Below are 14,639 nucleotides of genomic sequence, written 5' to 3' on the forward strand. Positions count from 1 at the left end.
GGTGCCGTTACACTTTGTTCTCTCTGTTTCAGTACCTTTACCAGTACTGGCTTCGCTGTGCAGTGGCAAAATATAAGCAACACATATTTCACTGAATTATCTTCTTACCACAGAGCTTGTCACTGGACTGTAAGATTAGACAAAGTGCATACAATGGACACAGTCTATTCTCAGCTTGCATCTGATCTGTGCCACCCTGTTCCAATTTCACCTGACGTGTGGCTCAGATATGTTGGATATACTGAGAACTACATTTCATAAACTATGTATTCTGCAAAGCCAAACTGGTGTGGCAGCACAGCAATTAAAAAATGCTATTTAAAAGATTTGCAAAATACCCATATTGTGTTTGTTCAAATGTATTTGCTATATCAGGACCACAAACCATCAAACCATCAAACTGTGTTTTGAACATAAACCCAACACAAGTAAAGAAACAAAACACTGCAGTTTAATAGCAACAATCTCACTTTACAAGACAGCAACGATGGAAACTTTGCAAAGGAATCTGAAAAAGAATGTAGTAAAAAATGACAGATTTAAGACAACAAAGAGTTGAAAATTAACTAGTGAAATAATTCTAGTACATGGAAATTTTACCCAGAACATTTAGTGGATGCAGCATTCTGATGAGTGCGTGACACTGTACTGCCGGCACTTGGGCCATGGGGTGAATGCTGTTCCTGTAAGGTGGTACCCTTCTGTGCAGGGACCAGAGCGACAACACGTGACCCACACCCCAGAGGCACCTCACCTGTGGTCAGCAGCAAACCCCCTGAACAGAACAGGGAAGGACCTGGAATGCACACGATGACTAGAACATGACTTACTGCTAACACGGTGACCTCAACATTGAACGCACTCCACAAACATCATTTTAGATTTCTTTACCACATATACCACTTCCAAACGTGAAGCAAAACAGAGGTGACGTGGCTTTCTGGATAGAGAGGAACAATAGACTGGGAGCTAGGAAACTGGGATCCAGTTCCTGGCCTGAGCACAGACTCCCAGGTAAGGATGGATATTACAACACTGGCCTCCTGAGAGAACCTTGACATCTACTGGGGGGAAAATAAAAAAAAAGTGTGATAAATCTGAGCCTGGGCTTATTACTGAAAATTAAAAGGGAAATATGTAACACTTTCTCTAACCACTTTATTAAGCACGACTGCTGCTAACGCTGCATAAAATAATGGAATGAAACATGATAAACAGAAAGTATGGGAAGGATTCCTCGTGATACTTTCCCTTCTTTGAACCCAATTCATGAAGAAGTGAGATGTGTGCAACAAGTGTGAGTACCCTCAGAAAGAAAACTGGTCCCAGAGAAAGCATGACTCCCCAGAGAATTTTGGTGATACCAGGGTTTCATTTCAGTGATACTCCAGCAAACAGTTAGGTATTTATCAAGGTAGGGAGGATGCTTTGCTGAAAAGGGGTCTGAATTTCAGTACTGACTGACGTCTATGAGAACTGCAGAAGAAGGTGTGTTAGTAAGTCACACGAGCATAATGCACAGCAGAAGTGAAACCAGAGTATTTTTCTTCTTAAATAACACAAAATAATGTGATGACCACCAAGAGAGGAAAAAATCCACAAAGATATTTTTTGCAGTTTATTTTCAATTATCGTTTTTGGATAACCAAGCAGCTCTGTATGGAGAAAGCACAGAAGAGTCATTCTGGCACTTTTGGATAGTACATAATTCTTTTTTTTTTTTTTTTTCTTTTCCCAAAAATTTTTGCTAGACACATTCAGTCCACTTGCTCGGTCTCTAGTCCATTTTATACGAGCGTGATTAGCTCATATGATTCCAGATGAAACTAACAATATATACAGTCAATGAATCTATCTTCTTGGCTACTCTGGGCCCTTTAAAATGTCTTCTAAAGTCTATCCTGGCTAAACAGAATCCACAATATACATGATAGCTACAGAATACACTGTATCGGAATGAGAAATGCTCAGCACAAAGTGGGACTCTTGGCATGCAGCTTAAAATAAAAGGTAGAAGTTCAGAAGTTTATAAAATCCCAAATGGGGTCAATTAAAAGGAGTTAGCAAAAGAAGGGACTGTTCATTGTTACTGTAAAAAAGGCACTTTGAGTAAATGGGACCAGAATTGGAGGAATCTTAGTCGACGCAAAGTTCAGTTTGGTTTCATAAAAAGGCTTCAATGCTAAGGGATGCTACTCAAGTTTCCTGCAGTTTTACATTAAAATAAATTGCTGAGTAGTTCATAATAAAGGACATAAAATGTTTACAACCGACTTGTAAAATTAAGAAAAGCATAGTATAAGCAAAATAGTACTAAAAGCAGCAATGCATAGCCTTTCATTGAGATAATGCACAATTTTGGACACTGTGTGTCAAACTCTTGTTTTTAAGATACTTTCAGTAGCATTATCAACACAAAATTGGCCTACAAAACAAAAGCTTTACCAGCTCCCATTCACAAGGAGATTGAGGTCATAAACCAACCAAAACAATTTGTCAGTATTTTCAACATCCTGGATGACCAATATCAAGTATATGGAATAACAATCACACTCTTGGTTCAGCTGCCTCACCCGAGGCAGCCATTACATCAGAGGAATGATTTTAAACTCTTTTCTAACATTTACACAGTAATGCATTAAAGTTCTTTCAAACGTTGCTCACCACAGTTTGTTTTTCTCTTTTCTCTCCACAACAAAATAAAAAAAGAAAAGAAAAAAAAATCAAGCACTTCCACAGAAAGAATATTTGGCAATTTTATACTCCACTGAATGGTGGATTTTCACAATAGCTCACTTTAGATTGAAAGTCATTAGTGGTCTTTCCTCTCGTTTCTGCCAAGGGCTCTTCTTATCTTCACCTTGGTCATCTTCCTCATCCTCCTCGTCCTCCTCCTCATCTTGAACCGACGTTCCGTGTTCAGGACTAGTTAATGGCTCTGGTTTGGTGTCCACAGTTCTTGTTTCCTCCTGCAGGCTGGGCAGCTGCACACCACTTCTCTTACTAGTGCCTTCTAGTAGGCATCGTAGAGCATTGTCCTCGGGGCTACAAACTGCTGTTCCACACTCGCTGCCACTTTGGTCCATATCATCCAAGTACACAAGCTGTGTGTAAGCTGTGCTGTCTGAAACCTTCCGCTCCCTCTGCTGGTGCTCTTGCACTGGTGGGTGACCCTGTGGTGCAGACAGATGATCTCCTCTTCCCTTTCGGGCAGATTTTGGTTCATTCATGTCAACGCCAGAGTCCAAACTGGCATCATTACTCCCATTCCTACCAGCTCTTTGGAGATCGATGTATGAATGTCTAACGTGAGCATTTGAGCGTCCATCTAGAGATACAAACCATGCTCGAGGGTGAGGCAACGGCTTTCCACCTCCTAATTCCATCAAAGCCTTTTCTGTAAGAAGCTGCACTTCGCTATTCATTTGAGCCAGGGATGCATCGTTAAGTGAGGCAGGGATGGAAATGGACTCAGACATGGAAGCATTCTGTTGACTCCACTCAGCTGCACCTGCATCTTGCAAATGCTGCTGAGATATTGCTTGGGATGCTAACTGTTGGGGCTGCAGCTGCTGTGGGGGGTGTGGAAAAAGCCGTGCGTGAGGGTTAGGAAGCTCAGCCTGAAGTCTTTCTATATCAATCTGCTGGTCAGCTGGGACCACCAGTGGCTGGCTAACAAAAGGGTGTTCTCCTGGCAATTTCATGTAGTGACCTGGGATGACCAATGCAGGCAAAACTTTTCTGTAAACACTGTCATTGACTTGGTCAACAGAATTGCAGCAGATCAACTGACCCGGTCGGGGGAAAGATGTAGGTCTTTCAAGGTGATCAACTGAACGAGACATCATACAATCAGTGGGTCTGCAGTCCAGCAGCTCTTTCTCAGGGGCTGAAGGTGTGGGGTATATTTGTTCCTGAATATTGTATTTACTTCCAGTAGCAATATGGTTCATAGATACTTGGATTTCTCTCTCCTGCTTGTCAAATAAAGGTTGAGACAGCATAGCATTGTAACTTCTCCTATACTCGTCCTTGATAGGCGACTCATAGCCTTCGGCTGTTTCTGTAGATTTTCTTGGCTTTAAAGGAAAGCTGTCTGCTGATTTGTGGTAGTCTTTCCTCAGAGACCCACTGGGAGTCAGGTCATCCAAGGAAATTCTGCTCTTGTCTTTCTCCTTGTCAGAGAGCAGTTCCTCTCGGGAGCTAAACTCCTGAGAAGTACTGAAAGAGTGTTTGAGCATAGGTGTGTGCATATCTGCTTCTCCACTGGGTGATACCATCTCCATGTGGACAGCACTGATGAGTTCCTTTGCACCTGAGTTCTCAGCGTGTCCGTTGCTGGCGACAGACAGCCCACCAGGGAATTCTGACTCACGCCGTGAGAATATTAAATTGATATGGGACATAGAGGTCGCTTGGTCCTTCTTAGAAGTGTCCAGTGCTGTGGAAAGTTGCAGTTTCTTGTGATGCTGTCGTGGTCTTAAACATTTTCTTCTATAAAAGCCGGCAACAAAAGAAGTTACACGTTTGTGACTGTTGTACACAGAAGCAAGAAAGAGCAAGTGTGTCTTAATGGGAGATTTTAAAGCAGTGATTAATACTAAGGGAATTGAGCTTTTATTATGTAACTTAACAATCAAAAGCTTATCCCAGCAGCAAAGATAAAATTAAAGAATAACTAATGTCAATTGGGAATTACCTCAAGCACCAATTACAAAATGGAGCAAATGTGTGGAGGAGGCAAATACAAAATCACTCATTAGTACACACTTGCTGATAAAAGTTCATTTTAATATAAGACTATTAAAAAGATCACTTGCTCTAGAGGAAGTTTCAGAGCATCTTACAAGGAAAACACAGGTAGGGGTGTGTGTGATTCATTCAACTACCATCCCACCAAAGGCAGGGATTGGATATGCTAGATGTAACCAGGAACATAAGCAATTTCATCTATTTCTTTCTTCTTCAACTCCTCACTTGCGTTTTTTTTTTTACCACCCCAAGTAAAAATGCTTCACTACCAAAGCTTTGAATTTCATGAGCACAAAACAGCTTCTATTTCTGACATGAAGTAAGTAACCAGGATGGTGAATCTTACCTGCAGTAATACAAAAGGAGACACAGCAAGACTAGAAGTATGAGAGCCATCCCTCCTAAAATTGCCAAAAGAAACATTGTGTGATAGCTGGTAATGTCGTGTGTTACAACGGGACCTGGAAGGCCAGAAAAGAGAATTTAGACCTGTAACTACCTGCAAACAGGAAAAGGAACAACATGTCAAACAGAAGGAGGGAAATCTTCCCTTGTTATCAGGATGCTAAGTGACCAATGCTGCCACTCATAGCCCTGGTGCCTATCAAGCAGACCATCTCTGGAGAAGGGAGCAAGTTGTGGAGAAAGCACGTGCTGGTTTTCATGACTGCAACTCCAAATAGATAATTCTGTGGAAAAGCAGTTAGTCAACAGGAGCATGCATCAGTGAATGCTGCCTTCCAGGTCCTGATGCTGACACAGTGCGCCAAAGCTCTCATCACTGGAGAAAAGCCATCACAGCATCTTCCAGCACTGTAGTGCATGTAGCAGCAATGTGGCCAATGACTTCTCTTTAACAGCATTTTTGGTGCTTTGCCCTCAGGGGTACATACAGTGCAGTACAGGATTCATTGGAAGATGTGCTGGTGCTCTGAAGTCTAGACCAAGCCAAGCCAAGCAGATCTTCAACAGCTTTGAACGACAGGCCACTGGTGAAACAGTGTTGTAACTCCAGGTTTCAGCAATGCTTATTAAATGTTCTAACATACAAAGGAATGCACACATGTGGACAGCATCTGTTCACAATTATGCATGTGTAACCCTGTTGGTTTGTAAAATCCTCATCATGATTTTGAAATGAAGGCCCAAATTTTCATCTGTGGGCAAGGAGGTACAGCACCAGCTGGCAGAGTAACATGCATGTGCTGTGAAGGGCAGCAGACCTGGCCAACATTAAGGTTCTAGATCATGAGGCTTGTAAAAGCTCCTCTGTGGATCTTAAGTGCTCTGTAGAGCCACTGCTAGGAACAGAAAGCTTGGGGGTTTTATCAACTTTTTTGAAATAAGAAATTAAATAGATTCAATGAGAGATAAAATTAGCAAAAACACCCATGAAGCTGATTAAAAGTAACATCAAGTATAGTGCATTTGGGAAGTCTAAATATTTTGCATTCTGTCCCACCACTATCTTTACATCATTGACACTGTTGCTTTGGGACACTAAGCAAAATGGAACAAGAGATAAATCACTTGAATTTTTTCAGGAAAATGTTCTTCCCATTGCAGCAAAGCTTTAGGGACACAGAAAGAAAGAAAAATAAAATAAAAATAGAAATTCTCATACAAGTTAGACTGCAAGGACAAATAAGCCTTCTGTTTGCTACCAGCCTTCTAACCTTGAGTTATATGCAGAGTTTCATGACTGGTGCAACCTCCTCACAGTTTGGGACAGAAGAATTGTACTGGGAAATGTCTGACTCAGAGCAGTTGCTTTTTCTTCAAGTATAATTATTTGGTAAAATTCCATTAAATTCAATATGCTGGCTTGTTCAGATGTGCACCTGCCTCTAAACTCTGTTTAGCAATGAATCAGTTGAATATTCAAGTGGTTTCATCTAATATAACCTGAAATAAAAAGCTTGTGTAAGGTATAATAGCAGCAAAAACCTCCAAATGCTCTGAATGTCATGACACAACTTCATGGCATACACAGACTTAAAAACAGTCCTCACATTAAGAGTTTGTTTTGTTGGTTAGATAAGGTTTATTTAAGTTGCACAGCCAAGGCAAGAATGTTTTCATTTCTACTGCATTTGGTTTTCATCCAGGAAACCTAATAAAGAAAACCTGTAAGAGGAGGATCTTTTTATTTGATGGATAGTCTCTTTTTTACGCAGAGGTGTCTCTGATTATTGGAGGCTGAAGAACCTGTACTAAGAAATGAGGCAGCCATAGACAGAAAACAGGAAGAGCAAGCTGCCAATCTTAACCTCCCAGGCACAGAACTGCGTGCAGCATCTAGTTCAAAGTGATTTTCTACAGTGGTGCCAAGAGACTTGCAGATGGCTACCAGTCCTACCAATGCCACTCTGGTAATACACTTACTAGGACTTCTATGCTAAATTATTTGTGGTATAAATTAATCAGTCAGCAAGACAATGCAAAGCACATGTCAGGGTAAAATGGGCATCTGTGGTTTAAAAATAAAACCCCTTTACATTCAATCTATCCATTAGCAAATGTCTGACCCAGGATGGCTTTGGTCTTAGGTGGACCCATTTCTTTGGGAGTTTCTGTACAGAAACTTCACAGGATGTACTTTTCTACCTGCTGGAACAGCAATAAATTGATGTTTTCACTCCCCTTGTTTTCTAGCAATGGCTCTACTAGGCAGCAGTGACATAAATGCATCAAACAGGAACACTTTAAAAAAGTTTCCCATCGAAATGACTCAGAGATTTTGAACACATGGGTTGCCCCCCACATTCCCCAAAAGATTTTAGCCCTTTACTTTCAGATTTCTGTTTTCTAATAATCCATTATTGATCAAGCTGAGGCATCTCAGATGAAGTCATTCTGAAAAATACAAACATTATATATGAATAAATAATTATTCGGTGCTGGGAACATCAACAAAATCAAATTCCATCTTACCTGGGATAGTAGGTGACATCGCTGCAACCCAGTAGCCCAGCTGAGGTGCAATGTAAGTCCAAGTCAACTGATTTCCTTCTTGTTGTACAAGGCCCAAACTACTCTTCAGCCATGTCCCTGTAAATAAAAAGGTTGTAGGAAGGCATTACAGATACGCTTTCCTCTGCAAACAAGTGGGAAAGCAAGCCTCTCGACGTGCTGCAGTGGTTGCTTTGTGGGAGATCGTGCCTTTTTGGCTCCCACAAAGCAACCATCCCCGTGGGCTTGGTACACAAAAAACATTTAGGATTAAACAGAATATATAAACAGATTAAATAAAACTCATCAAGCTTCAAAAAGGGTTAAAGACAATACTTAGAATAATTAAATAATAGATTACTCTTTTTTGAAGGATTCTCCCGAATCTGGGCATATGTTGACAGTTCACTCAAAAACTACTTGAAGAGCCATCATTATCTCCCAGACCACACCTAAATTCCGCACATCACCTTTCTAGCAGTTATGTCTGTCATTGTCTGGAAGACTGAAGAAAATACTTCCTCAAAATGTTGGTTTTCCTATACAGAAAGCAAGCTTATGAATGCTCCTGCCAATAACTGTGCAATGAAATTGCACCATCACTTTGATTCAGCAATGTCAGTCATTGCAGATATGCACACATCCGTGAATACTGGTCCGTAATGGATGATGAGGTTTTTAAGGCACGTTTCTCCAAAGAAATAGATTTTTCAGAATTATCAAAAGATCATTTAGAAAGAAGTAAGACTGGCAATTTAAAGCACTGTGTTTATGTTAACAAAACTCTTAAATAGTCTGGATTGACAATGTGTACTAGTTGAGTGCTGTTCTTTTTGCAGAAGATAAAGTTTGTAGCAAGAATTGGGCTATGAAAAACTTTTACAACCAAATCATCTATTTGTCTTTTTGTAATTAATTTTGTAACTCAGATTCTGGGGCTGTAGGAGAAAACATATCAGAAACTAAGGTGCAATTTTAAACCTCCAGTGTGGCTTGTAGACTGTGCCCATCATTCCTCTCTTTGAAAGAAACAGAGGATTGTTCTGCTGATAATTAAATAATCAGATTACAGGTAACAGATCCATCTCATGGGTCTGTGTGCCCAGTCACCTCAGCTCAGCGGAGAAGTGAGCTGAATGCCCCTGCACCAAGCAGCATTTCCTGAAGCTCTGCTCCTGGCTTGGCATCACTGGTGGGTGCCAAAACAGAGGGCATTAACTCATTAGGGAGGTTCTTCAGACCCTTTGGTGGTCACCAGAAGTACGGCTGCTCTGCGTGCAGAGACAGGATAAGCCCCTCTGCACTTCTGCAGGGCAGCTCTGTATTTCTGCACAGAGCATGGACACAGTGCTGCACTCATCTCACCCAGCTCCAAATGCTCACTTTAAAGGCAGGTTGCATCTTGTGCTTGTGATTCCCTTTCCTTTAAACAGCCTTATGCATGTAACTCCAGGAACAGTGCTTTTCACTAGATGTCATTCAGGACTAAGGAGGAGCATTTGTGAACCAGAGTCATCCACAGGCTTAGTGGTGAGAACAGGACACGCAGAAGAGGTGCTGCTGTTGGGTTGGGTTTTTTTTTAATACCACTGAGATCCTGATGATTTACTCTGTGTTTCTTAGATTATCCATCTGTGCAAACCTTGTACATGAGAGAATGGCTTTTCTGAATATTTATTTCCTCTCTGATTGTCAATTTCCTTGCTCATTTTTCCTGTGTAAGTACACCCTTGAACTCCACCAACCTCAGCTAAATAATAAACATGTCTGGACAGAGTCGAACATTGTTCGAAAAATACATGTTTCAGAGAATTTCTGGATCTAGGTGACTATCACTCCCATATAGAGACTCCGTATTTGAAACCAAACTGAATTTGTGGGCAACAGGGCTAAGGAATTACTGACGTGATTTTCAGTGTTCCAAGTATCATTTCCAGCCTGCACAGGGTGGTGATAATCCCGTGTTTCATACAGTCATAGAAAATAAATTATTTTGATTCACAGTACCAAGATGACCAAACGCTGTGTGCATGAATTTGCACATATGGTACCTATAACTGTCTTACCAGAACAGGCTGACATGGCTGTTACTTTATCTCTTTTAGGGCAGTCTTATCAAGAAGGACAGAACTGAACTGTCCAGAGCTGTGTGTGAAGTTTCTGGAAAACTTGGAGAAATAGATTCTTTTTCTTCACTTTCCCACCATGTTTTCTACCCACACTCTTTTGGGGGAACTGTCATACTAATAGCTCTGAAGCACAAGGTGAAAAATCAGCCTATGGGGTCAAAACCAGCTTTTCTCTTGTGCCTAAAAGGCCATTTGGCAAGGAAACACCCCATAGATTAAGCTACGCTTTTTCTTTTTAATTCTTACACATACAAATGTAATCTAGCAAATTTCATTATAGTCATTGCCTATTTTTACAGTTAGTTTCTTGAGCAGAAGCTATTACTGATTCCCTCACTAGGGGGAACTTGTGTCCAGCTTGCCTTACTCACATCACACCGCAATCTAATGAACACAATCCTCTAAATGCCTCTTTACAAGCCTTTTGCTCGGTAATACTCTGCTTGCATAATGCAGCGATGAAGAAGCTGCCAGAGGCTGCACTCTTATCACTGTGAGCAGAGCTCAGCTGCCATCCTGCCAAACAAGCAGCAGCTCAGATTGCTCATACTTTAGCAGCAAAAGGAATCCCTGCATTTGTGATGGAAGGAAACAATAATCTGCTGTATGAGGTCAGCCAGGTTTTTGCGAACCTCTGGACATACGCAAGGAAACCTGCTGGTTTGCGTAAGGCCAGGGAAGGGTGTGATTCCCCCTCTCTGTCATAGACTGTTAAGAGGTTCAAAATGTAACAGATATATCCAATATCAGACATCTTTAAACAGGAGTGACAAAGCTTTGGTTGACCATACCCTACACATTAGTATGTGACAACACTAGAAAAGAATTACTTTTTAAATGTCACTGTCCCAAGTCCTTTCACTAGGACACCACCAAGTGTGGGTTCCTGGGAACCATGGGCACACACTCTCATCGGCTGCCCTTTGACACTTTCCTGGTCCAACACTTCGGTAATAAACTTGCCTCTTATACTTTCACTGTCTCTTACCAACAGTCCACTAATAGAACAGATCATCCTCCCACACGGTGGGACAAACTGAATAAAGAACTCCATCCTTCACAACAGTAGTGGCAAACCAGGTTTGAGTGGAAACAGTTGAAACACAAAGTCCTGTATTGTTTCTTGTGTGATCCAGTAGCCGAAAGCCAACACAGAGGGAACTGATGTGCCTTCAGGATTCTGCAGATCTATCAGGGCATTTCCAGGTTGCTCTCATTTTTCGTCCTTTATAGGTTCTAATATCCTGGTCGCTTTTCAACTATCATTAAACACCAAGCAGTGTTCTTGTAGGTCCCTACATAAAATGTCTTGCTGCAATGACTGATGTTGGACCTTCTACTGAGCAAAATCCAATTGCACTGTAATTACTGGCTATGCTTCTAGCATTTTGAGCTCTTCAAATAAGCAACAGTTCATTCCCACACAGCCTCAAGAATGAATTCCCTATCCCACCCCAGATTCTTCCATGCAGTGGAAAAAAAGATGCTTTCCTGTTCTAAAAACACAGCTAATTACCCTCTGTGTCTTCACATACTTGCTCTTCTAAGCAAGGGAGGAGACTCAGGGGCAGCAAGTGAAGAACCTCTTCCATTTTCCCATCCTTTCCTATCCACTAGCCTTGCAAATGGAGTAAGGGCAAGCAGCATTCTTTCCCCCCCCCCCCCCTGTGCAGCCAGGATTACAACTGCAGGAGAACTAAGGAGAAGGATATTTAGGAGAGAAGAGAGAGGTCTTACCTCTCTACATGCCTATCACAACAATTTAATTCGTTATTCTCCAAGCATCCTAGAATATATGTATTTCCCCCCTCCCAAGCCAGTACAATCAACTACCTTCGCTGCTTATTAAGTTTCATACACCATGTGCAGTAACTGCTAAGCAGCAAGCAATACAGCACTGTAAATAAAAAGCAGTACAAATAACGATGCAATGGAACTGATCATTTTTGCTCAAGACTGATTGTGTAGTTCTAAGGAAAACATGTCAATGCATCTTCAGAGCAGAAACAGCAAGTTTGGTATAGTTTGTAAGCAGTGTGTGATTTGGGCCAATTTGCCATTAATTTTTAAAGAGTGTCTGGTGCTTCATGGAAAACTTCTATATATAGAGACATTCTTGCTTATAGATCATTTTTACATTTCTCTTCCTCTTTTTCCTCTATTACTGCTCAGTGGAGCCAACATGCTGATCCAGGATTCAAGTCAGGGGAGCTGTCTCCTGGCTCAAACTAATGGCAGGGGGACAACCAAGAAGTTTCTTAACTGTTTCCTCGCCAAAATGATATTTAGTGTTACTGACTTTGTGGAATAACCGGCCCCATTTAACAAATTTCTTCTTAAAAAGCTTGTAGAACAGCTAGCTGGCACTCCTTCACATATGTAACTTAAAAGCAAGGTAAGAGAACTACTAGTGTTAACACTACAAAGAATATAAAAATGAGAGTGCTTTTAAAGAAATACAAATAAAAAACCCAGTCAGATAAAGAAAACTGAGCTCTGTCTGTCTGCCTGGAAAACATATGCAAATATCTGAGATTTCAGCAGAGCAGTAGAAATAAATCCTGCTAGAGAGAAGCACCTTGCTACTTTGCAGTAACTTTGATCCTTATTTGTCTCATGCACATTTTAGGACCTGCCAATGGGGGCAAGAGGAGGTTATCACGAGTAAATTTAACAACAAAAGCGTTGCACATTAAAGCGCCAGTTCGACACACTCTGCATTAAACATGCCTTTTTGCAGTTAAATTTAAGCTTACTTCACAATCGGACAGAAAACCAGCCCTTTCAGCAGGGAGTGTGCCCCGATGGGCAGCCACCGCAGAAAAGCCGTTAGGGAACAGCTATTCCAGACCAGTTCCATGCACAGTCGGGTCACTGCACGTACGGCCAGTCTGTCCAGAAAAGAGACGTCCCGTTGTCTTCAAAGACGCTACCCAGTGTGACAGCTTGCTGGATCCAGGCGGCACGAATGGTTCTGCTCTTGTAGCCTAGATTCACGATGCCCCTGAATGAGGCCCTACTTCCAGATTTTCAAGCCAGACATTATTTTGAATTACTCTGTAGCGAAACCCAGGGAATCACACACCTCTCTGGCTGCCGTGCGTGTGACGGTGCGCACCGACAATCCCGCGCTGCTGCAGCTCAGGCAAATGGCAAACTTGGTACTGGCTGACGTGCGGCAGGGACCGTGCTTTGTTCAGGCAGGACTGCCACACCATGCCATCTGCTCTGGAGAGACGCAGATGACTCCGACCGAAGTCAAGAAGAAAGGCAAAAGCATTCCCCTCTCGTGCTGGCTGCGAGGGGCGTTTGCCCGCTGGCAGCACAGAACCGGTCTCTCGGGGAGGATGTATAATCCTGCTTGCTTGAGGTGTAACTTTCCAAGCCGGCTGTTTCAAGAGCCTCCCACATCATTACTGCTGCAGTGACTTCTGCTGACTTGGACTGCGTACTCTTCCTATCACTGATCAAAACAGTTCTGGTAAATGACTGTCAGAGGAGCGTGCTGTAGCCAGCATCTTCCCCAAGGACAATCATAAAGTCTAAATATCGCCAGTGTTTAAATATATTGGTAGCCATGGTAGGTTTTTTCCATAAATGACTTTTACATATGAGCTTTTGGGTAAGAACCTCTTCCACTGATCAAATACCATTTGCTTTTTATTTTCTTTCTTTTAAGGGGCAATAGGATCATCCAATCCCACTCAAGCAGGGAACCAAAATTCTGCTATTTACGGCATGAATTATTTCCATCCAATACATTTGACAAGTAAGAGGATTTAATTAGCCAGAGAGCAAATTAAGCATAATCCCATTATATGAATTTATTTTTATTCACAGGATTATCTTCCTTGCACAAGAGAGTCTCTGAAGAAAAGAATACTTTTAATTGTACTACTTAATAGCATATATGGTTTAAATAAATATTCCTTAACAAGAAGTGCTTTTCTTTCAGCACGAATCTTTTCTGCGACATCTACAATGCCTTGTAAAATTGCTCTGCTTAGACAGAGATTCACAGTTAAATGGAGATGCAGGTGTCAAAAGGAATGAGGCAGGTTGTTAGCAGACAGTGTGGGACAGCAAAGGATATTCAAACATACTAACGGTGTTTCTAGAAGTAATTGATTTAGACACTTCAAATGGCAGTGTTATCATGGAGAGTTAGTCAAGGGCAAGTTTGTGAAAATAACTTCCTAAAGCATGTTCTGACATACATAAATTGTAGCTGCTTGTTCTACTGGCTGAAAGCTGCTTATCAGATTTCTTCTTCCAATTGAAAATCATCTCTAATCTGTATCAGCATGGGAAGTTTTACCTCAAAAGGATGGGTTTTTTGGTTTTAACTTTTGTTCATTTTCTAAAAAGCTAAAAGCTACTGAGATTAGAAGTTGAAAAATCCCCTCTTGTATATGGGTAGAGATTACTTACTTTCTCCCCCTCTGACCAATACACATGGGTTTAAAAATTCATAGCATTTAAGTTAATATTACAATTTTGTTTTTGAAGTTGCTAGGCAACATCAAAAAATAAACGTCCCTGCTCCAAGTTCCTACCTTCATTATTCTTCTACTCTTACACAATTCATTGCACAAGCTTCCAAGGGCTAAATCCTGCTACTATTTCAGCAGCAGCACCATTGTTTGATGTACCATAAGAGAATGTTTTTAACATCATATCTTGAAGATTTTTGCAAGGAAATCTGGCAGCTCAGTTTATTACTAGTGTCTGAGAAGCTCTGTCGTTTTTGCTATCTCTACTAATTCCTCCCCTTAAATCACCTGTCAAACCTTTAACAAGAGAACA

At 41.3% G+C, this 14,639-nt stretch overlaps 1 protein-coding gene across 1 annotated transcript in view; it reads right to left on the reverse strand.

Moving 5' to 3' along the window:
* Positions 1-2,792: 2,792 nt before the first annotated feature.
* Positions 2,793-14,639, reverse strand: part of FAM171A1 (family with sequence similarity 171 member A1) — a gene marked incomplete at both ends in the record, with an annotated part of 86,569 nt that continues 74,722 nt past the window's right edge. Inside the window, 3 exons of the mRNA XM_084279986.1 lie at positions 2,793-4,494; positions 5,099-5,213; positions 7,687-7,803. Coding sequence (XP_084136112.1) covers positions 2,793-4,494; positions 5,099-5,213; positions 7,687-7,803 — 1,934 coding nt within the window. The remainder of the gene's footprint in view (positions 4,495-5,098; positions 5,214-7,686; positions 7,804-14,639) is intronic.

This window comes from Gallinula chloropus (genome assembly GCF_964237585.1).
Source record: "Gallinula chloropus genome assembly, chromosome: 2".
NCBI lineage: Eukaryota > Metazoa > Chordata > Aves > Gruiformes > Rallidae > Gallinula > Gallinula chloropus.